At 64.0% G+C, this 23225-nt stretch overlaps 1 protein-coding gene across 1 annotated transcript in view; it reads left to right on the top strand.

The window, feature by feature from the left end:
- The first annotated feature begins 203 nt into the window (after positions 1 to 203).
- RXRA (retinoid X receptor alpha) overlaps positions 204 to 23225 on the top strand; it is a 95438-nt gene continuing 72416 nt past the window's right edge. The window contains exon 1 of the mRNA XM_073221940.1: positions 204 to 352. Within this exon, the coding sequence (XP_073078041.1) occupies positions 325 to 352 (28 nt within the window). The 5' untranslated portion in view covers positions 204 to 324. The remainder of the gene's footprint in view (positions 353 to 23225) is intronic.

Below are 23225 nucleotides of genomic sequence, written 5' to 3'. Positions count from 1 at the left end.
GCGCGCGCCGGGCGGGGCGCGGGGCCGGGCCGGGCGGGGCGGCGGCGCTGCGCCGAGTCCGCGCCCGTCGCGGGCCCCCCGCCGCCCCCCCGCCGGCGCCGCCGCGGTCGGAGCGGGGCGCGGGTGCGCGCGGCTCGGGCGCGGGCGCGCGGCGGCGGCGCGCAGCACAAGTAGTTTACATTGTTGGGCGACTTTTGCAACAACTCGCCGCGCCGCGGCCTCCGCGCGCCGCCGCCGCCGCCGCCGCCGCCGGCTCCCGCCGCCCGGGCCCGGCCGGCCGCGCCGGGGGCCGCCGCGCTCGCCCGCGCCCGCCGGGCCGCCGCCATGGACACCAAACACTTCCTGCCGCTCGGTGAGTGCGGGCGGCCGCGGGGGCGGCGCGGCGCGTTTCCAGGTGCGGGGCGCCGGCCTGCGCGGAGCAGGCACCGGGCAACTTTTCCCCGGGCGGCGGCGGCGTGGACGCGGGCGGAGCGGCGGCGGGGCCCGGTCACCCGGCTGCGTTAGGGCGCCCAGGGCCCGGGCCCCGCTCCGCTGCGCGGGCGGCGCAACTTGTGCGCTCCCCGCTCGGCCGGCCCCGGCCACCCGGTCCAGCAGGCCGCCGGCCGGGCATGGGCACTCGGGACCCTGGCCCCCAAGCAGCCCGGGCGCGGGTGGGCAGGGTCGCCGAGGGGCTGCAGGACCCGTACCAGCAAAGCTGGAAGGCCCCCTCCCAGAAACGGGGCCCCTAGCCCTGGCGCACCCGAGTGTCCTCTGGGCGTTCTGGGGCTGGCCCTACACTTGGGAGAAGGACACCCCGAGGCACGGAGGGCCAGTTTTCCTGCTCTCCCACTGCCATCCCGCCCGGTGGCTTCCCTGCCCAGACGCCCTCCAACTCCAGGCCCGACCCACCTAGGAGGAGAAGGGGGCATGGCCCGGCGCCCCCAGCCGTTGCCCTCCCCAGGATCTGGGAGGCAGTGAGAAGCAGCGAAGGGGGAGGGGTGTGGGGACTTTATAAATGAGACCGGGAAGGATATTAATTTGGTGGTGGGGACAGCCGCCAGGCTGTCAGGCAGGGTGAAGGATTTGTGCTGAATGGAAATTAAAACAGCTGATTATGAATGAAACCCCACGGTTCACCGCCCCTCCTGCCTGCCCACCCTCCTGCATCCTGGGGCGCAGTGTGACCACCAGGTTGGCTGTCAGAACCTGGCACAGCTGCAGGAACGTTTGATGAGACCGGCAGGTAGAGGGGAGCGAGCCATGGTGGAGCTGGACCCTGGGAAGGTCTGAGCACCCCCCGCGGCCCCCCGATGGGCGTGCTGCAGTGTGACTGGAGTAGGGTTCCAAGTTTCTCAAGTCTAAGAAGCCTTCCTGGCTGTCTCTGTGTGAGACTCTGGTTGGCGGGTGAGGGCCAGGCCGTGCGGCCCTCCCCGAGTGGGCTCTGGGTCCTCCCAAAGCCGCACGAGAGAGTACTGATGCCCATTTTGCAGATGAGAAAACTGACTTGGAGAGGCTGAGGCCCCAGGCTTCAAACTGGGGGGTTTTGGGTTTGAACAACCTGCCCGTGGGTGCCTGCGTGTGTGTGTGTGGAGCAGTAGAGAAAGCCGAGTTGTTGGGGGCTTAACTGCCGCCCGGCATAGTGTGCGGGTGGGCCCCTGTGTGGGCGACAGTGTCTCCTTTCCCCGTTAAAGCTTTGCGCCCTTGCGTGCACACATGCCCACAGAGCCAGGCTCTCCCAGAGGATCCCTCTGGAACAAGGGTGCTCGACTCTGCCTCTTCCGTGTGGCAGCCCCCACTTCCCCATGTAGCAGGGCCGTGGCTGGGTACTGGGACCAGAACAGGTTCCTGTTGGTGGTGTTCTGGTGGGCCTGAGAGTTGGCACATGTCAGGCCTGGGCTGCAGGGTCACTGGGCTGAAGTCCCCCTGAAGAGGGGCTGTGCCTCCGGGCCACTGCCTCAGGAATCTGCATGGGGGCCCCTGCCTGCAAGCAGGCCTGGGGCTCCTGTCAGTCCTGGCCGGTGGACTCCGAGGCAGCCCACTGCCCAGGCTTGAGCAGAGAATCCTGGGCTCTGATTACGCCTTATTTTTTCTGAGCTTGTGACCAACTCTGAAGTCCAGTGGAGTTGAAGGTCCGTTTAAGCGGCTACTTGCCTAAGCCCTTTTGTCAACACAGCCTAATCCCTCGTGGGGGGCGAGTGTCAGAAGGCCTGGCTTGTCCAGGGCCCGGCTGACGGCCCAGACCAGACGTGGAGCTGTTGAGAAGGCTGAACCACCCCTCTCAGTGTTCCGGCCACTTATGGGGCCCTGGGCAGAGAGGGCTTCCCCCCCCGACACTGCCTTGGGCTTGGTGGGCCTGGGCACCAGCTCTCACCCCAGGAGCCTCCCAGCCATCTGGTGAGGGCAGGGACAGCTCAAGTATGGGCTTCTGGGTAACTCGCCTGAGGCACCCTGCCTCCTGCCCTGGGCTGGCCAGTGCCCCTGTGCCCATCACGGGGGAAGGCCTTTGTTGGCGTCATCCTGGACAGTGGGACTGGAGGGCTGAGCTCGCAAAGTCCAGAGATCTCAACCTTGACAGACCCCGTGGACAGCTAAGCTCATTTGCCCAGAAGGGGATAGGGTGGCCAGTGGCAGGGCGATAAGCCAATGGCCTCCCTTTGGAGGGCTTTTGGGGACCTAAGTGAGCTTGTAGCCCCGGTGAGGGGCTTCTGGTAATATCAGAGCCCTTGGGACCCAAAATAGAGCCCATTCCGGGGCCTCCCAAAATAACAGGGTCATGTGAGTCTGGGAGGCCGGGCTTGGAGTTTGGCCTGCTGAGGCAGTTCTGTCCCGGCCTGGGCACTGCCGACCGGTTGGGGCGTTTGTTTTGGTAAACTCGGAAGGGGCTCTGTTTGTTGACGGGGACATGTGAGGGTGAGAAAAACAGCCCTCCGAGGTGGCCTGACTGTGGCTGTGGCCTGGCCAGCCTGCATCCTTGCCCAGGCCCAGTGTGCAGCCTGGCCCCCTCTGCCCAGACCTGGGAGGAATGAGCTGGCCCTGTGCGGGGCTGTGCGGGGAGCAACGGGCCGGCCCTGGGACAGGGCCGGGCCGATTGAAGCTTGCAGCCCTGCTCCCACCCCAGCTGTGCCTGTCCTTCAGGGTCTGCAGGGAGCTGCACCTCCTCCAGGAGGCCCTCTGCCTGCTCTCCCTTGGCCTCCACCCCACCCCCTCTGTGGCTCTGGGGGATTCCGATTGGCAGTATTCGTTTCCTTTCCTGGGAAAGGAGGCCTGGTGGCTGGTGGTGGAGTTACTGAGTCGACAGAATGGGTGCTTGCGAGTGGGCCCCGTGCCCAGGCGGGGCTGGGTGTGCATGCCAGTGGCTCTGGTATCATATGGGGGCCAGATTCTAGGTGGGACAGACTTTGGGTACACAGACAGCGGAGGGTGGGGGAGAGCCTTAAACCCAGGAGGCTGCTGGCAGAGTTTTGTTTTCTTGGGCTCCGTCCATAGCCCGTGTGTTTCACGGCCGGGCCTGGGTGGTGGGAGAAGGGGGTCCTGGGCTGCTCAGCTGCTCTCTGGAGGACATGGCCAGGCCCCTGCCTTCACTCAGGCTGGGGCCCTGTCATCAGGGCCAAGGCTCTGCAAGCCAGCACCTGCCCTTCTTTCTTCACTCAAGTTTGTTGAAGTTGGCTGCTTTTGGCAGGCTTTGGCAGCCAGGGCCTCGTGGTGTCCCATTAGCTGGTATATTCCCATGGGAATTGGCCATTGGCAGGGCCAGGGATGGGGCAGGGGTCTGGGCCCTCAAGAGCCTGTGTGTCTGGACTGAGAGCCTGCCTGGTCAGTGGGGCTGGTGCCCATTAGGGCTCGCCTGTGCGACCTTTGTCCCAGTGCTCACTAGGCAGCCCATTTCATGGGTGCCGTGGAAAGCTGGGGGACAGGGTGAGTCTTGCGTTTACATTTATAAGGTGCAGTTCCACCTGCCACGGTCCCTGCCTCTCCTCTGCCCCCTCCCATTCAGGCCTCTTTGTCACTTGGTGCCCCCCACCTGTTCTCTGGAATGACCTGGCCATCACTGGGGGGACCCCAGGAGCTGCACCTTCCTGGGGGATGGTGTCCTGTTGCTGGGCTGGGGTCTGCCCCCCCCATCTGCTGCCTGTGTGTGTGGCCTGCCCGTTGGCCTCTCTGGGCCCCAGCTGTCCTCCTGTGAAACGGATGCGTGTGCGGCCTCTTTTAGGGTGCTGGGAGGGCAGCCCGTTTTGTCGTGGAGGTGTGCTTCCCTGAAGGCCCCTTTTTGAAGGGCAGGCCAGTCCTCACCGTGCCTCCTCCAGGTTGGGCTGGGGCCCAGGTCTGCAGGGTTGAACCGGAGCAGGACACAGCAGAGCTGGGGGCTGGTGCTGTCAGGTGTGGGGCACAGCCGTGGGCGGAGGGCGGCCTGGCCTGGCCTCTGTGTGCCGAGTGAACACTGACACGCCCCATCTGGGAGCCCTCACCCTGCTGGGTCCCCGCCGTGCGGACCCTCCGTGATGCCCCAGGGAGGCGGGTGGGGCGCAGGACTCACTTGTACACCCACTCGAACCTGATGTGAGATGTTCTGAGTGGTCGTGCCCGCACCTCACCGACAGGGAAATTGCACCCTAGAGTCACAAAGCAATCGTGTAGCTCAGCAGCTGAACGGGCGTGAAATGGAGCAGAAAGCAGCTAAATAAAATTGGCCCAGGCTGATGCAGGGGAGAGTGGGCATGCACACGCACGCGTGCAGGGTGCACACGCACTCACACTCAGCCTCCCTCTCAGCTGGCTCTGGCTATACCGCACACCTGGTCCTGCAGCCCGGCCCCTGTTTGCTGCGTGTCCCTGCCTCTGTGTGTCCTCATGTCCCTGCGTCCCTCTGCCCCTGCCAGAGTGGAGTGGTGAGTGAGGTGGCTGCTCAGGGCCTGATTTCCTCGTCTTTGGGGTCTCTGGCTACCCTGCTTTTCTAAATCTCTCCCAGCTAGTTCAGGGCCCCGTTCTGCCCCTGTAAGGATGCTGATGGCTCCACTGATGGGGTGCCTGCTGTGAACATGGAACTGGGTTTTCGGGACCTCAGGCTTCATGGAGATGGGCCCCAAGTGGATGGGGAGACCAAGCTGTTTAAGGCCTGTTGCAGCCTTTCAGCCAGGGGCCTTGAGCCCCAGCTGGGCCAGAAGTGGTCCCTGGGTGAGACGCTGCTCCCCCAGGCCTTTAGAAGCTGCTCACCTGCCACTGCCTGGATCTGCACCCCGTCCAGGCTCCCCGGGAGCCCGGTCACAGGTCTCTGGCTTGGGCAAGTGAGTGCTTTGTTCTGTGGGGCTTGGTAGAGGGCTGAAGTTTCTGGTCCCTGTTTAACTCTTAAAGGCCTGTAGGGCAGTGGAGACCCCACAGTTGTCCTTGGCTGGGGTGGGGCAGGGTGGGGGCCGTTGGAAGCCATGGGTTGGGTCAGCACCCAAAGGCACGGCATGAGGACACCCGTGGCCTGTAGCCCACCTCTACCTCACCGTGGTGGGGCTGTCTGGCAGCAAATTCCTGAGGGACTTGGTTGGGGGGCTGGCCAAGATGGCCACATTGCATCCTCAGGGCAGGGAGGCCTTGGTTATCTCTGTGGCCCCACTCCCAACACAGCGCATGCACGTGTGTAGGGATGCAACCTCCAGCATGCACACCTGCACACATGTGTGCATACATTCACCTACATATACACACGCACATTTGCACTCGTGCATGCTCACACGAACACACAGACACATTCATGCACATGCCTTGCCATCCCAGCCGATCCTAACGGTGCCTTGATGAGCTCTTCTTAGAAGGACTCGAGCCTGCTGGCCGGGTGCACCTGCTAGGTGCTGGCCTGGTCCTGCCCTCCCAGCCTCATGGAGGTGGGTGCAGGAGTGGAGGGATGGTGCAGGCTTCCTGCTGGAGCAGGTTCTGGTGGGGGCTCTGGCCGAGAGGGTTGCAATAGGTGGTGGGGGGAGGGGCACCCTGGATGGCAGGGAAAAGGCCCAGAGGCCCGTGAGGCCAGAGCTGGGAGAGATGGGTGTGTGCACTGGGCACCGGGTGAGTCTGGGGGCCATGGGAACGGTGTGATGGTGGTAATAGTTGGAATCAGACCACCAGCCCTGTGTGGAGGTGGGCTGCAGGCAAGCAGGGCTTGGGAGGAGGAAAGTCCCAGGTGGGCTTGGCCTGACATAGCAGGTGTCCCAGGAGGGGGCTGTTGACCTTGCCATGGCTGGGCCACTCAGCACAGAGCTTCCTTGGGGACAGGCTGGGCCCCTGGGCTGGGCTGGGGATCTCCATCTTCCCTCAGGGTGGGAGAGGAGCCCCCGACCTGGGCCCTGGCGCTCCTGTCCTCTTCCCCTTCCTGGCCCTTGGCCCTTGGCCTGCTCTTGGGGGAAGGACTCTCCACCCTGGGTATGTGCTGCCCCCCCCACCACCCTGTTAACGGAGGCATCCTGGGCCTGGGTTGCTAGCGGTTTCGGCCAGGGGTCTGGGGTCTCTAGGAAAGGCAATGGGACAGTCTGAGTAAAGAGGGCCCGAGCCCAGGTCTGGAAAGATTGCCGATCCCAGAGCACCAGGGGAGGCTGGGGTCAGGCTGTCCGTGGGCTGGCAGGGTGGCTGGGCCTTCTGGGCTCAGGGCAGGGACTCCACAGCCGTGGTGGGGAATGGGCCCTGGGGGCCTCAGTGTGAGGTTAACTTGGGGTCCTTCTTAACTTGGAGATGTTGATGATTGGCCCTCGGCTCCAAGCTCCTGAGATGGATGGCTCTGAGCCTGTCAGCTGGGGCTCGGACGTAAAGGGAGTCTGACATGCTGTTTCTCGGGTGACGCAGAGCTGGGCCCTGGCCTCCCTGTGCCTCTGTGGGCTGGTCCGAGCACCAGTGATTCCCAGCTGTGCCTCAGTTTTCCTGACTGTGCAAGGCCCGGGGCTGGTGACGATGGGTCTTGGCAGAGGCGGGGCGGTCCTGAGCCTGGAGCCGTCAGTGTGGAGGCGAAGGAGCTGGGCCTGGGCCAGGCGGTGTGTAAATCCTCCAGGGCCAGGGATAAACCCCACGGAGTTCAAAGCCGGCCTCAGGCGTGGCCACCGGGCTGTAATGAGGTTACTGATTTAGCAGGCTTCCTGGTGCTGCCTCCCAGAACCACAGGAGGCTGGGAAGCCCCAGGGAGGGATCTAAGTATCCCATAATTGACCAATTTAGCTTAAGTGTCCACACTGGCCCCCGGGCAGAGGTCAGGCGGTGACAGCCCAGGTGGCTGGAGTTGCCGCGCTCACAGGCTTCCCAGTGGATGGCTGCCTTGGCCAAAGCCGTCTGAAGCGGGTGCCCGTCGGGCTTGGCTGGCCCTGCCTCCACCAGGAGCTCCCTCTCGGCTCTCTGCCTGTCTGTGGGGTCAGCTCTAAAGCCATGTCCTTCTTGGGGTCTGCTCGCTTTCCGCCATCAGAGCCTGGCTGTCCTTGACCATTTGTGCACTGTGTGGAGCACAGGGTGGTGGGCACGGTTTTGGACTTGGTGCCAGGCTGCCCGGGTTCAGGCCCCACTGTCAGACCTGCCGGTCCTTTGCCTTGCCTTCTTCTGTGCGTGCCATGGGGCGATGGTGCTTCGTCACAGCTGATTCAGTGCACACACGGCGCCCTACGAGGCCGTTCTGGTAGAACAGGTGCTTGGCCAGCGCAGTGGCGTGACGTGCTGGATGTGTCTCCTGCCGCCTCTGTTGCTGAGGTTCTGGAGGCTGGTCTAAAGTGTGTGCAGCCCTGCAGTGCCCAGCATAGGTGCCCAGGAGATGCTGGCTTGATCAGGAGTGGGATGGAGACCCACAGCTGACCGTCTGTGGCAGCTGGACACTCACGTTGTGGAGGACGCCCTGTGCCCTGGGGAGGGGCCGGGGGCCTCTACAGCACCCTGTCGAGTAAACCCAGGCGTCATGTCCATCTGCCACTCAGAGTCAGGGCCGGGCACTGGGAAGCATCTCAGTGAGCTTTGAGGTGGCTGTATGCTGAGCCGTCCCCCTACGTGGGCAAGCCCAGGAGGCAGGGGCTGTTGTGACCATGTTTCTGGGATAAGGACTTCAGGTTCTGGGAGGTTGAGTGATGTGCCCGAGGTGCTTGGCTGGCGAGGGCCCAGCTCCCGGGTCCAGGCCACAGTGGGTGCCCTTTGGACATCTGGGGTCTCCTGTGTACCCCCTGTGACGCAGGCAGCTTTAGGTGCTCCAGCAGAGGCTGTCACTGCTGCTCTCAGAGGTCTGTGCCCCTAAGGCCCTTGTTCTGCCTCACAAGGGTGGAGAGCCATCACCCACCCCACACCCGAAGGACAGGGACCCCTCCCATGCAGGGGTGCAGCTGGGGCTGGGGCAGGTGGCCTCGCTCTGCCGGCTTTCTTTCTCTAGCCTCGGTTTCCCTGGTGCCTCCTGGCTGCCAGAGGTCTCTGCCCTTCCCTCCCAGCACCTTGCACCCTGGCCTTGTTCCCAGGAGCTGGTGACTGTCTGATCAGGATGGCCCAGCCGGGGACCAGATTCTCAGGAAATGGCCCTGTACCCTTCCCTGGATAAGCGGGACAGGTCTGGGGCAGCAGGACGGGGTCAGGGGGTGGTCCGGAAGCCGAGAGCTCTGAGTCAGTTTGGGTGGGGTATATGGTCACTTTTGCTCGGCTAGGCTCTGATTTTGAACTGGGAGTGTTACAGCAAAGCATTTCAGGTGAGCAGCTGTAATGGGGACATGATGAACCTTACAGACGGGAGCTGGGCAGAGCAGGGGGCCGTGGGGACATGCCAGCCACCAACTGAGGACGGGCTAGCCTCCTCTCTCCTTTGGCTCCGACCTCCCCTGCCTGGAACTTTCCATGGCTCCCCATTTCCCCAGCGTGGAGGCCAGGCCTCTGCTTTGTCCACAAGGCCCTGTAGCCTCTCCAATCTCATCACTCTTCTCCCTTCAGGGAGCTTGTTGGTGAGAGAGGCTGCCTTCTGTCATGGGTGCTAGCTCTGCGTTGGGTGCTGTGTGGCCCTGGGGCTGGTAACTACCTGTGTGGGCTTCAGTTGCCTTACCTGTAAACTGCCTGTGGAGGTCAGGGAGGCTTCATGGAAGAGGTGTAGTTGTAGTTGGGTTTTGAGGGATGAATAGGAATTTGATGTCTGGGTTGTGGGAAGGAAATCAAGGTAGAGACAATGTGTGGACCTTCCGTGGGGAGTTCTGGTCCCAGCCGAGGGTGCAGAGCGGCGATGCCCATGTAGGTACCTGTAGTAGTCCTCCCTGGAGGATTCCAGAAGGATCTGACTGCATCCCAGGCTGCTCTGGCTCGCCCCTTGCCAGCTGGGTTATAGGTCTGTGCTGGTGAGGAACCTTTCCAGCATGGGGAGATGTGGTCAGCTGTTCTGGGAATAATTAATCCTGTGAGGAGATGAGGGTGAGATTGGGCCTGGCTGTGACCTGGTGGTCCATAGCCTGGCTGCAGGGGTCCCTCTGCCCATTTCCTGGACCCCAGAATGTCTTGGGCTGGACCACGTGTTGTTACACCAGCTCAGATCTCCGGGGCCTGGGTGAGGGGCTGTTTGTTGGCCCCGCCGTGGGGGGAGCAGCTGGGGCCCCCTCTCCACCGGCCTGTCTGTCCTCACATCCCTTGGTCATCTCCTGGTGCCCCTGCCGCGGGCCCTGCCTCTCTCCCTGTGGGTGCCTCTGGGCGTCACTGGCCCAGGGGCCTCCTGTGAGTGCTGGGCTGCCTTACGGCTCCTCACTCTCTCCTTACCTGGCTCGAGGGAAACGACTCGGACTGGGGGCAGAGTCCACGGGAGGCGGTGGAGCCCCCACCGCCCCACCCCTGCTCCTGGACTTTCCGCCTGGGCTCAAGGTCAGGAGGAGGGCTGGGAGGTGGGGACCTTAGGTGTTGGGTGCCAGGCGGCCTTGGGCTCATACAGTGGTGAGGCGGGCCTGAGCCCCTGGGGTGGGGCTGTGCTGGCCGAGGCCTTCCTGGGCCCAGCTGAGGGGCAAGGACGGCGGGAAGGGCACCAGTGCCCCCTCTCTTCCCTCCCCTGTCTCCCTGGGCATAAGGTCAGGGCACCAGCCCCCCTAGCCCATGGGTCTGCCTCCCCCCAAGCCTGGGACCCCAGGGAACACCGCTCCCAAGAGGCGTACCCCTGCGGCCCGCTGGACGGGGGGTAGGCGACATGCTCAGGGTCCCCTGCCTGTTGCATCCTGGCTCCACCACGTGAGCTGTGGCCCGAGGCACGGCACCTCCTCCCTGTTTGTCAAATGGGAGGAAGGATGTTGGATGGAGTTGGAAGTGGGAGGTACACGGCTGGGCCCCTCGGCCCACCTCTGACTGCACGTGGCCCTTTCCCCTGGGGCCCGGGGCCTCCGAACGTCCTGCTCATTGGTGGGGTCAGCTGCTAGGTCTCGTTTGCCGCCGAAGCCGCAGTGCCGGGTCCTGTGCTGGCCTTGAAGTGTTTGTCGAGGGAACCGGGGCTCTTTGCAGACGTCTCCCCAGCCCGTCCACTTCAGAAATGTGCTGGCGGGTCCCTTGGGAAGTTGACTCCTAACATGACGTTCAGCCTGAGCATCTGGAAGGATCAAGTGCCTTTTCCAGATGAGGAGACCACAGGGGCAAGTGTGGGGATGCTCAGGACCTTGGTGTGGGGCGTGTTCTGGTGCCCATGGCTGAGTGTGCAGTGGGCGTGTCGGCCGAGCGTGGGGGAGGGCCTGGGCTGTGACGTGGCATCCCTCAGGAAAGCCTGCTGGCTGGGGGAGTCCCTTGAGGGGTGGTCCCAGAGCAGGGCTGGAGGCAGCCGCGTGCAGGACCCCGGGAGAGGGGTCCCGCCAGTCTGTCTGGCTGAGGTGTGTTTGAGTCACGCTTGGCAGGCGGGACCCCAGCCACCTTCCTCTTTCATGTCTCAGAGCTGCTTTTCGTGGGACCACCGGCCTTGTTCTCCCTGCTGGGAAGAATTGTGCCTGTAGTGCCAGTGGGTCTTTGGCTGCAGAGCTGCAGCTAATAACAGCTCTAAGGGCAGGGGGAGGCAGCAGCAGGGCTCCCCCTAGCCTCACCCTGAGGAGGAGGAAAATGGGCCTCATCTCGGCTGTGGGGGGGTGGGTGAGCGCCAGGACTCTGAGTGGCTCCGGGGGCTCCCGTGGCGTGTTCCCACTGTCCCCGGCCCAGCGTCTCTGCTCTCATGATCTGTTGGAAAAATGCATTCGGCAGGCATCACGGGAGAGATTATCTCCCCCTGCAGCAGCTGGGGGGACACAGAGGGGTGTGGCGTGTCCTGGGTCACCAGGTAAGAGACTGGTGCCTCCCTGGCCCCACGTTGCACACTCCTGGCCTGTTCCCAGTCGAGCATGCTCCTTGGGCTGACGTGGCCTGGTCTGATGGTGCTACTCCCAATGGTCCCAGGGCTCTGGGGTGCCTGGGGGTATAGGGGGGCTCGAGGCCTGAGGGCCCAGGGGCCTCTCTGGGGCTCCCTCTTTGGGCTGGAAAGGTGGGTGTGCACCAGCCACCACTGGCCACTTGATCCTTGCCAACTTATTTCTTTCTTCCGTGGCTGGCGTGGGACAGGGTTACAAAAAGAGAAAGCCACTGTATTCAGAGGGCCTCCCCGTGTCAGGACCTGAGCTCTCCTGGCTGCAGGATGCAGGCTGCTCTGGTTCTGGGCTGGCTAGCCCCAAGTCCAGGTGGGGCCCTGGTCCCTCGGACCTGGGCCGGTGCCCCCGGCACCTGCCCGCATCCCCAGGGCATCGGACGAGGTCAGCCTCCTGGTGTGGTTACTGGTTGCAGCTCTCAGAGAGGCTGGGTCCCCGAGCGCACCAGCTCAGCTGCGTTCTGGGGCAGACGGCCTCCCTGCTGCTGAAACTTAGCTGCCTGTGGACGGTTATTGTGTGTGTGTGTTGGGCAGTGGGGGTGCTCTCGTGGCCGGCTGATGGAGCAGGGAGGGAATGGCTCTGCGGCCCATGGTGGCCCTGGACGTGGCTGATAAGCTTTGGCGCACGTTGTCAGACGGGGCAGTCGGTGCCCCCCATCTCCTCGGCATCAGCCCTGTGTTCTGCCCAGCCCCATGCGTGAGGGCCGGGGAGCAGGCAGACCATGTCTGTGGGGTGGAGAGCAGGCCTGTGGGAACCTGGGGGTCACAGAGCACCCTGGAGCAAGGAGATGACTCACGCCTCCCTCCTGCTGGCCCTTGGGCCCTTTCAGAGGTCCCCCTCGCCCCTGCACCTGTTTCTGAACAATGAGATGACTGTCCTCACTGCCATGTCTCGCTGGCGGTCTGGGCTCTGTGCTTGGTGCCTGGCGGCCCCCATGGCCGGGACCTGGGACTCTGAGCTGGGACCTGGGTCGCTGGCCTTCGTGCCTGTGTTGGGTAGGCTGGAGGCCTGACCTCGGGCTTGGCCCCCAGGACCTGGAGGTCAGGTGCGCCCAGGGTCTGTCCCTGGTCCTCTCCAGGGGGAGCCCCACCTTGTGCTCTCTGGCCAGTCGGAGGGTCTGTGGGCTGGAGGGCTCTGGTCAGAGGCCAGAGATGTGCCTGCTGCTGCTTTCTCCCCTCCCTGCCCTCCCCCCGCACTGGGGCCTGCTGCCCCTGCCCCCAGATCCTCTTTAGGGACATAGAGGCAGAACATGTGGGGCAGGGGGACCTGGCAGGTCATTCCTGTGGGCTGGGGTCCAGTGCCAGAGTGCACACGTGTGGGCCTCTGTATGTGATGTGTGTGGGTCATGTGAGCCTGGGTGTGTGTGTGTGTGTGTACCCATACCCAGTGCCCCCCACCCCTCCTGGCCAGCAAAGACAGGTCCAGGTGGGGACAGCTTTGCTGCGGACTAGCTCCCTGTGTGCTGGTCCCTGTGGACGGGCCTGACGCTGAGGTGACACGTGGCAAGTGCCGTGGGCAGGCAGAGCCCGGCGTGCGTGCAGGGAGGTGAGGCGGTCAGAGCCGGGCTGTCCTTAGGAGAGCGGAGGGCACTGGCCGAGCGGGTTGCAGTGTAGGGCACTGGGGTTTTCTCCTGAGGACCAGAGGATGGAGAGGCTGAGAGCAGATCTAAGTTCTAGAAAGACCTTTCGCTGTCATGGGAAGGGTGGTGTGGGGCCCGCTGATGCTGGGTCAGACCATTGATATGGTGGGCCGCCGTGCTCACCCACCGCAGGGGCCCAGGGCTTGGGCCCAGGCTGGGGTAGGCAGCACTCAGACGTCCTTTCTGCAGGTGCCCATGGCAGACTCCACCCGTCAGTGAGTGTTGACCCAGGAGGTGCCTTATTGAACTGAGCCAGCAGTGGAGAACTCTCATGCCGCCAGGGATGGAGAGGTGCTTGGGTGCATGAGAACCAAATGGTCCTTCCTTGCCCTCTGGTTGGGTTGTCTCGGCTCCAGGATCAGATACTCTCCTCTGTGGAGTTCTGCCCCCAATCCTGAAGCCAGGGTCAGTCATGCACACTTTAGTGTGAATGAGCCTATTGCTAGTCCTGGAAAGGCCCAGCAGGAAAGGACAGGAAGGAAGGCTTCCTTTAGTCGTTAGATGAGGAAATTGAAGTCTGAGAGCTGCGCGGTGAGCTGGTGTGAGCGGGGTCCGGCCTCCATGTGGTCTGGTACTCTTATCTCCTGACTGCCTCCTTTGGGGATGGAGTGAGTGTGCAGATGGGGAGGAGAGAGGCATGTGGCAGACCTGGGTGTGGGGCCGCCCTGCTGGGAGCTGGGAGCTGGGGGCCTCGGGCTGGGCAAGCTGCCACACTCCCTCCCTCCCTGCGTACCTGGGATGTGGTCTGCACCCTGTGACTGACAGGCAGGTGGGGCTCAGCTCCGTGACCAGGGTCACGGGGCTGGTTAGTGGCAGAGCTGGGGTTTGAACCGGGTTCTCGGGATTCCTCTCCGAGGCATTTCCTGCCCCGGCCCCTGGTGTGCGGTTGAGTTTCTGGGGCAGCTGGAGGTCGGGGGAGACATTCCTGGTCTGGGAGGGCCCGGGGCTGAGGTGCTTTGTCTCCTAAGCAAACAACTAGGGCTGGCTGGAGCAATTTTATTTTTATTTCCTATTTTTACTTCCCCGTTGGCTCTTTTTAGCAGCTCTGGGTTGGATAGGCCCCACCCTCCAGTCTCCACCCAGTTTCCTGGCCCAGGCCTGCAGCCTTGGAGAAGGCAAGTGTGTGTGTGGCCCAGGGGGCCCTTGGCACCCTGGCTTGCACACTCTCGGTGACGGGGAGTTCACTCCCACCACAGGCCGTTCTGCAGGGCAGCCCCTTTCCATCCCCTGGGACCGGCTGCGGGAGTGGCTGGTGGCAGTGGGCGAGCCTTCCTGCAGCCTCGGCCTCCTCACACCCCTCCTCTGGTTCTCAGCTCCTCTCAGAGGCCAGAGTTTGGGGCGGCCATGACAGAGGAGAAGGGTGACCGTGTGGGTGTATACGCTGGGTGGGGTGGGCCCTGGACGCGCAGGTGAATAAATATGTGGTGTTCCTGCCTTGGACCTGGCTGGGCAGGGCACGTGGAGGGCAGGGCTGGGCCCAGCCTTGTTCAGACGGTATGCCAAGGTCCCTGGCTGCTGGGTTGTTGGGGCGTCTGGCTGGCTGGGGGACTGCTAGCTGTGGGGGACATCTCCTCAAGGGCTCATGTCCTGGCCTAGGGTGAGGGGCTCCTGTCTGCCTGGATGAGCTGGCATTTGGTGGATGGGGGTCCTGAAGTGCAGGATGAGGCCAGAGAAAGTGCCAGGCCTCTGTGGTGCGCAGGTCTGAGTGGGATCGGTGCTCAGGTGGGGAGCTGGTGAGCTGCCGTGCACTGTACGCCCAGGTGCCAGCCTGTGCCAAGCCTACTGCACTCCATTTCCAGATGAGAACTGGGCTCAGAGAGGCTGAGCAGATCCTCAAGGACACACAGCTGGTGGCTGTGGGGTGGCCAATGCCATGCTCTTGCCCTGTGCTTAACAGACAAGGAAACCAAAGCACAGTCCCACAGGTGGCCGCGTCCCAGGACAGCGCATGCCACCACAGGCCTTTAGTGGGGAGGGCAGGACAGGCCGAGCTATTACAGGAAGGGGGCGGGATTACACGCAGCGTGTGGGGGGAGGTTTGGGGTCAGAAAACAAGGCCCCCGGGGCCCTGGTGGGGATGCAGGATACAGACATTTTTCCATGCGGGAAGGTGCATCCCAGCCGCTCTGAGTACCTGTCACGCACCAGGCAGTGCACAGCCCGAGCACGGGCAGGGTTTAGATGAGACCCTGGGGTGCTGCTGGCGTCTGAGGGCTCAGGGCTCTGCAGTCAGAGGGACTGCTGAGGTGCCTGAGGGTAGGTGAGGGGCACAGGCTTAGTGCAGGCATCTCGCCTCTGCACCCAGAGGTGCTGCACTGTGCCCGTCACTCCACCCTTGGCAGTAGCGCTGGATGCCAAGCTGCTGGTTGATCCTGGAATCTGCGTGCTGAGCCTGGCTGGTACCTGGGGTGTTCTGCCATCAGGAGGCACTGGGTGGGCTCCCCAGGGGCAGCCTGCAAGCCCTTGTTTCCTGCCGGGCACTGAGTGTGGCCTCTGGGCTGACACGGGCAGCCCCAGCTGTGCCCAGGTCTGCTGGGAGAGGGTTTTGGGGGTTTCTGGCCTGAGGGGACAGTGGAGAGTGTTGAGGGAGAAGCCTGCCTGGCCTCCCTCTGGGCACCTGTCCCCCCTGAGCCCGGAGTGCAGTGGGCGGCTGTTGTCCTGCGCTGAAGTGGCCATTCTTCTGGCGTGAGTGGCGTGGCTGTGGAGGTGCCGGCATTGTAGGTAACCCCTTGCTTAGAGACCAGGAGACTGAACCTGAGGCCGAGAGGCCCTAGAGAGCACGGGAGTTCCACCCACCCAGCCTGCAGTAGGTGGCGGGGGTAGAGGGCGTCTGGCCAGCGGGGCTGCCTTGTTACTGCTGGGAGGAGGGGCCCTCGGAGCCTGGGAAGCCGCGTGCGGGCCGGCCGGCCCCAGGGTGCTGGTGCAGCAGGGCTCCCATGGCGGCTCAGGTGCCTGCTCGGCCCTTTGCAGCCATGACCTGGGCAGCGTCTCCCTCTCCAAGCCTGGATTTTGTCTTCTGTGAGGTGGAGTAATGGCACTTGCCTTTAGGATGGCCATGAGAGTGAACTTCAGAATGTCCAAATCTACAGTTCTTGCCTGGGAGCAGGGACAAGTGGCGGCCAGGGACCCCTCTGGACCTCAGTGTCCCCATCTGTGGGGTAGGGGGAGGAATCTCTTGCTCTGAGGCCAGGGTCTTGTGGATTGCCTGCCAGCGCTCTGTGGCTCCTGGAACGCAGGGGACACGCAGTGTGGGGCCGGACCGGGTGGGGAGGAGATGAGTTCTCTCCTTGAGAAGGTGTGGCCCTGGGAGGGGCGGTTTCAGAGACAGCTGGTTCCAGAACCATCCTGAGCCCAGAAACCTCCCAGAGCCAGTCAGCAAGACCTGTCGCCTGGACGTGGACTTGGGGTTTAAGGCCCCTGTCTAGTCCCCACTGGTCTTTCCTTGCTCAGGGTCGCAGGCAGGGATGTGTGCCAGGTGGGTGGGCTCTGTCGTGGGCACCTGGGCCTCGGGTCCAGCCTGCCAACCCCAGCAAGAGAGGCATTGAGCTGAGGAATGGTGGGATTCTGGGTTCACCTTCTTCCTTTAAGCAAAGAGGATCTTTCATAACTGTGGGAAAGAGCATTTCCTCCCAGAGTGGTGGTGGGTGGGGGCGGCTTGGTCAGCAGATGTGACGTCCCCTGTGCCCTCCTGCCCTATGCCCTCCCGCCAGCCTGCAACACGCGGGCCCATTGCCAGCCCTCATGGCCCTACCAGTGTGGGGTGGGCATGCCTGGGCAGCCCTCCCCCAAGACCTGGCAGTCTCCCATGGGGGCATCAGCTGAGCCCCAAGAGTCCCTGAAGGGCCTTGTCCTGGAGTTCCCCCCTCTGAGCCTCTGCCCAGGCTGTAGGCTGCTTTCTGCCCCTGCGCCTGCCCTGCCCCCCTTCATCCCTGCAGACTGACTCCAAGTCATCCCAGGCCTGAGCCTGGTGTCCCTGCCCCCCACAGATCCCTGCCACCCCACAGGTCCCTGCCACCCCACATCTGCTCCGTGCCCCAGGAGGGTATCTGGCTGAACATGGACACGACCATCCTGACCTGCCCTGGTCCTCAGTTCCCCTCGCCCCAAGCGGTCCCTTCTAGCACTGGCAAGTGAGGATGTTGAGGCTCATAGCCGGGGGTGGGGGGCTGCTGGGACGTGGGGTGGGGGCAGGAGCTGGCTCGCTCTGCCCAGGTCCAGCCTGGTGTACAGGCAGCAGGTGCTCACGTGGGGCTTCCCGTCCAGCTGCTGGAGGGGCCGTGACGTGCATCCTGTCCCCTGGCTCCTGACTCAGCAGCTGCAGGGTGCGGCACCGGAGGTTTCTCCCCAAAACCCCAAGCCTGGCGCCCTCCACACACCCCAGATTTCCCCCTCAAATGTGGGAAGTGGAGCCCTTGGTTCCTGCCTCTGGGTTCCCAGCAGGAGTGGGGGCGGCTGGGGCTCTGGGCTTCTGGGCCTACTGCCCCCTCTGTCCTGTCCCCAGCCCCGCCTCCAGGGACTGCACTCCCCGCTGTGCACCACCCTCTGTGGCTCCCCAGTGCCTGCTGGATGCTGTTATCACTGCTGCCTGTTCCAGCCCTCCTCGTGGCCTCCCCGTGCCCCTCCTGCGGCCACCCTGGACAGCGTTTCTGCAACCATAGGGGCACCCCTTGGTCCTCAGGAGCCAGGCTTGCCTCTGCCCCCAGGTCCTGTTGCCACTTCAACTGCCAGCTTCCTGCTCTGTCAGGTCCCACATATATGCAGCCTCCTCTAGGAAGCTCCCCTGGGTTAGGCAGGGCTGCAGTGCCTGGTGTCCCGTCACCCTGGCAGCAGTGACAGGTGGGGCTTGGAGCCCTCTCAGCATCAGTGCTGGGCCTGACAGTCTGATGGTGGGTGTGGACTTGGGGGGAGCAGGGGACGCAGTGCCCACCCACCCCACGGGCAGGGCCTGTTTTCCAGGGCTCTGGGCTGTGCTGCCAGGTGGGTGAGGGCCCAGTGCCAGGCAGAGAGCTGGGGTGGGTTCTTGGAGCCTGCTGCTTGGGCTGCTTGGATGGGCCGGCCTCTGGCCCTTGGGCTCCAGCTGCCCCAGTCCAGTGTGTGTGGTGACTACCCTGCCCGATCGTCAGACAGTTGAGGAAATGGATGCTGACGCACCCTAGAGGCTACCAGCAAGTGCCTGGCAGCAGCAGCGCCCTGGGCTAGGGCCTCAGTCCCCTCCCTGTCGGGGGGACACTGGCTTCCACCCGGTGTCTTGTCCCACCCCTGAGGCCATGCTGGCTCCTTGACTGGAGCTGGGAGGAGGTGGAGACTTTGGACCGAATCCAGACGTGGGGTTTGTGCCCATGTGCTGTCAGTGGTGGGCGCACCTGGGGGCTCATGGCCTCCAAGCCCCTCCCTGGGGCCCACAAGGAGGCAGAGGCTGGGGATTTGCAGTCTGGATTGAGAAGCCACAGTCCTGGCCTCAGTGACCTCAGCGAGCAGGGACCTCGGCCATGGGCTTGAGTTCGGTGGGGACATATTTCTGTTGCTCGGACATTGGGTACCTGGCACCTCCTGCAGGCTCTTCATTCAGCACCTGAGGGTGGCCCGAGTGGGCCCCCCGCCGCCGTTACAGTGCCACCAGCATCTGCCACCAGCAGCCACCTGCTTACAGTATGTGTGACGCGGAGCTGAAGCAGGCTCTTGGTGGTGGGGGAGAGCGAGACGGGAGAGAGCAGCCCTGTGGACATTAAGGTGCTGCGTGCCTTCCTCCCCCAAAACTGCAGTGCCCAACGCAGGACCAGGGAAACTGAACCGTAATCAGCCTTGACTCAGCCCGGTTCCCCTGTGACTAAATCTGGGTCAGCTGCTGGCACGGATAAGCGTGAGCCAGGGCTGCACTGTAGGACTGTGGTAGGGCTACTGCACCCGCTTTGTGGGTTGTGCCTCCATGGCCCCTCCTCCGGGTAGCCCTCCTTGCTGCCCCCACTTGGGAGGGCCTCTCCCAAGCCTGCCGCCTGATACCTTGTGTGTTGAGGGCATCTTTTTCACACCTCGCCTGTAGGGACCCTGCAGGCAGTAGGGGACGGCGGCCGCTGGGGTGGTCACGTGAGGGTGTGTGTGACGGCGCAGAGGGGTGTGCTGGCTGTCATCCAGAAGGACCTCCTTGTAGTGCTCACTCTGAAATGCTCGCCCTCACCGTGCCGTCCCCTCTAGGTCCCTCCCGTGCTGCCATGGCCTCTGGGGTGAAGCCTCAGCCCCAGACCTGGCATTTGTCCCTGCTCATGGGGGACCAGCTGTACTGATCCACTTCCTGTTGCCAGAATATTCCCAGCCCTTCCCCTGCTCATGGCCTTTGCACGTGCTGTTCCCTCCCCTGACTGTCCTTCCGCTCTCCCAGGGTGTCGCCCCGCAGGACCCCTGGCCACTGTGGTTTCACCTCCAGCCACCTCAGCCTGCTCGCTTCCCTCTGAGGGCTCCGCACACCCTGTGGGTGGCTTGTTGGGGCTCCGTACGGCCCCAGCTGGGGCGTGTGCCCCGGGGACTGTGGGACCTGCCCCGTACCCCAGGGCACCTCCAGGCCTTCAGCACAGGTGAGCGCCCATTCTGGGGTCTGCTGCTTCCCTGCCCCGCTGCCTCCCCACTTGGGACCCGACCAGAGGGGAAAGGAAGGAGCAGCCCTGGGCATCGCTGGCCTCGGGGTAGTGGGAGCTCTAGGAGCCCCAGGGGCTTGGGGAGGCCGGGTGGGGATGCGTCAGGGTGGAGTAGTGACAGCAGGGGGCATGGCCAGATGCCGGCGGCCCCGGACTCTTCCTGCTCTGTGGAAGGGCAAGGCAGGCCCAAGGGGTGGCCCTGCTGACCCGCGGCCCCTGGGGAGGGCTGGACAGGCACTGCCTCCTGGCTGCACTCCCTGGGCCCAGCTGGGGCCTCGGTGGGGGGCTCAGGCTGGGGAGAGGACCCCAGGCTGTCCCTGTGGAGGTGACAGGCAGGCAGAGGTGGGTGGGGGCCTGGACATCCTCACCCTTGGGTGGCTGGCAAGAGGTGACTGTGAGCAGAGTGGGGCAGAGAGGGTTAAAGACTGAGGGAAGTCATAATGTTTCTAATTTTCCCATGTGATTTAATAAAAATGTAAATTGCAGGGCGGAGGACGACCCGCCCCACCGTGGTGTTGACCGAGATTAATCGCCGGTCCCCCTGTGGTCAGCCTGCCTTTGTCTTCAGCCGGTGGCTCTGTCAGTCCAGGAGGCCAGACAGTGAGGGGCAGACAGGGCACCCTGGGCCCGGATGGATGGGGAGCCCGAGGGCCAGGGGCCGCGGCTGCACCGGGGCATCCGCTGAGGAGGAGGACCCCGGGGGAGGCGTCCCTCCCAGCCCTGTATCCCCACCTCCAGAGGAGCACCGGGGCCGGGTAAGGACGGCCTGGGGCCTGCCGTGGTGACGGTCAAGCCCTGGGTACTTGGGGGTGACCTTTTGAGGTGAGCTTGCAGGACAGGAAGCCAGGCAGAGTTGTGCGGAGCATCCAGTGTCGGGCAGTGTGTGCAAAGGCCCTGAGGTGGGGGTCACTCGGCCTGCGAGGGTCAGCGTGGAGGCAGGTGTAGGACTGGCAGTGAGGTGGGGGCAGGGCAGAGCCTCAGGGTGCAGCCGGGGTGCTGGGCCTGTCCTGACAGCAGTGAGAACCTTCAGGGGGCAGTAAGGCTCTGGTGTGGAGTTTGGGAGACCCCAGCCACTGCTGGGAGTGGACCTGGGGCAGGGGTGGGGTCCCAGGGCCATGAGGAGCTGGCAGCTGCTGGCTGGGGGCAGGTGGATCTGGGCTGCAGTTAAGCCATATCTGACTGGCCAGAGCTGGGGGCCCAGGGCTCGGGTGAGGTTTGGGCCTGGATGGTGGTGCCATTTGTGGGGGTGTGGTGGGGGAGGAGTCCAGAGTCCTGGGTGGGCAGTTAGGATGGCAAGGCAGGGACACTGATGCCCGGGCTTGAGGACTCTGGCATCTGTGGTCAGAGCGTGGAATGTTCTAGGTGCAGCACTTTGTCAACATAACCAGGGGCTTGAGGGACTGGCAGCAGTGGGGGTCAGAGCGCCCCTTACTGGTGTGTGTAGTGCCAGTGGTGGGATGCGTGTGCGGCAGTGAGCGGGCGGGGAGGTGGCCCTCAGAGCTCAGGACGTCCTCGGGAAGGCCCTGCTGCCGACTGGGGTGCCCGTGGCTAGGGGAGCATGCGCTGTTAAGCTGATCTCAGGGACTGTGGATCCGGCCTTGGCCAAGGTCACTGGCTTTGGCTGTGGGACCCCTCTCTGGGTAGTCGCCTCGTCCCTTAGAGGGCTCACTCCCTCGTGTCTGCACCTGTGCCCTGTCTTGAGGTCCTGACAGCTGACTTTCCTGCTCATCTATCTGCAGTCAGGTGTCAGGTGCCTGCCAGGTGCCTCCTGAGGATGCTGGACATTGAGGCGATTAGCTGAGCCTGGGGGTGGCTCAGTCCCCAAGTGAGACCAGAATTCTGTGTGTGGCACCAGAACCTCGGTCCCCAGCCACTGGCCCCTCTCTGGCCTCCAGGCTCGCAGGGCCCCTCCCTGGACGCCAGCTCCTCCCAGCCTTGGTAGGAGCCGTGGGGTCACCGGCAGGAGCCTTGGGGGTGGGAGCAGGCATGCGGGAGGCCTGGGTCTGTCACAGTGAGGGGAGGGCCCTTGCCCTGGAGGTGGCTGATGCCTGGCCGCATGCTGCCCCCTGACAGGGCCCTGGACTGCCCTGGGACTCGTGCTTAGAGGGGGGCATTCCGAGCACTGCCCCCACCTCCTGGAGGCCGTTGTGGTACTCTGCCAGGAGAGGGGCCTGGCCAGGCCTGCAGACCCAGCTCCCAGCTGGGCCGGGAGCCACCCACACCCGGGCTACGGAAGCCCTCCTCCCCCAGCCCCCCTCGCTTGTGCCTGGTCACCTGTTTGTCCTCAGTCCCACTTAGGGCAGCTCTGGGCAGTGGTCGCCCAGCCTGGGTGGAGGGCTTGGCTGGGTTTGGGGATTGCGGGAGAGAGAGGGCCTCCCCGGATGGAACAGGAGGGAGTGGGCAGGGATAGGCCTGTGGGGGCTCTGGGGGCGCAGGCTGGCCTCCGGAGTGGGTGGTGGCCAGGCTGTGTGTGGGTGGACCCCGTGCTGGCTGGGTCCTGCATACTGCTGAGGTTGGGTTTGTGTTCCAACCCCGAAAGCTCTTTACATGCAGGGGACGTGCGTGGGGTCAGGCCATCACGTCGGTGAGCACGGGCAGGGCTGGGTCCCCATGGGCCACCCCTTGTCTCATGAGGTTTGGGGTCTTCAGTCCCACTAGGACTGCCTGCGCCCTGGTTTTTGTGCATTTTTCCACATCACACCGCAAAATTGCACCTCTGCCCACGTGACGCCCAGAGCTGAGCCTGTGGGCACTGCCCCATGCCTTGGACCCTGACACTTGCCTCTGTCCAGAGCATGCACAGGCCCAGGGTCAGAAAAGCAGGCCCCCCAGATGGCTTGTCTGGGGGCATGTCTGCGGAGAGATACCAGGAGGCGCTATGCCCATTGTGAGCTTTTGCTTTGATTAAACAACCTATCCAGGGCCGACTGGGCAGCTGGTCAGTGTCAGGCTCTCCAGGCAGGATGCAGGGAAGCGGTCCGGAGCTTGGGGGACAGAAGGTGCTGGTGAGGAAGGGGTGGGCCTCAGGGAGCCCTTGGGGCGGCGCTGCAGCCTGGGGCCCATGCTGCCCTCCCTAACGGCCGGTGCTCTGGGGGCCGTTTGCCCCCGAACCTCCGTTTACTTGCCCTTCTCGTGGCTGTTGGCACAGAAACACATTAAGCGGGTGTCCCTGATGGAGGCTCCCTGGGGGTTCCCACCGGGGTGTCTCGCCTTTGGGGTCTTCCAGAATCTTCTCCTCATGGGCATCGGGCATCTGGCCGGGGGCCCAGCAAGGACTGAGGTGGATCTGCCAGCCGTGTCCCCCAGCCCTGGCCCGCTGTGTGCGCGCACACGGGAGATCGAAGGTGCCGCTGGCTGGGGGCCCCGCTCTGGGCGCCTGGCCTGGAATGGAGTGGTGGGCTTGTTCCACTTTGTTTTTGCTGCTCCTCCAGGCGGGGGCGTCCTGCCTGCACCCCGCACCCATTTGGGATGATTTTATTCTCTGTGCAGAGGTGGAGGTGGGGGGAAGTGGGCTATGTGTGGGCGGCTGCTTTCCTCCCCTGCACGGGGGATGCGTCAGGGGGCTGAGGGCCCTGGGCTCCTGCTCCAGCCCGCGCACCTCCCTTGCCAGCGCCGTGTCCTCATCTGGACCCGGGGCTGACGTCAGCACCTCTG

The sequence above is a fragment of the Manis javanica genome, chromosome 2 (genome assembly GCF_040802235.1).
Source record: "Manis javanica isolate MJ-LG chromosome 2, MJ_LKY, whole genome shotgun sequence".
In the NCBI taxonomy this organism is placed as follows: domain Eukaryota; kingdom Metazoa; phylum Chordata; class Mammalia; order Pholidota; family Manidae; genus Manis; species Manis javanica.
The sequence above is the reverse complement of the archived record's forward strand: the minus strand, read 5'-3'. Positions and strand labels throughout refer to the sequence as shown.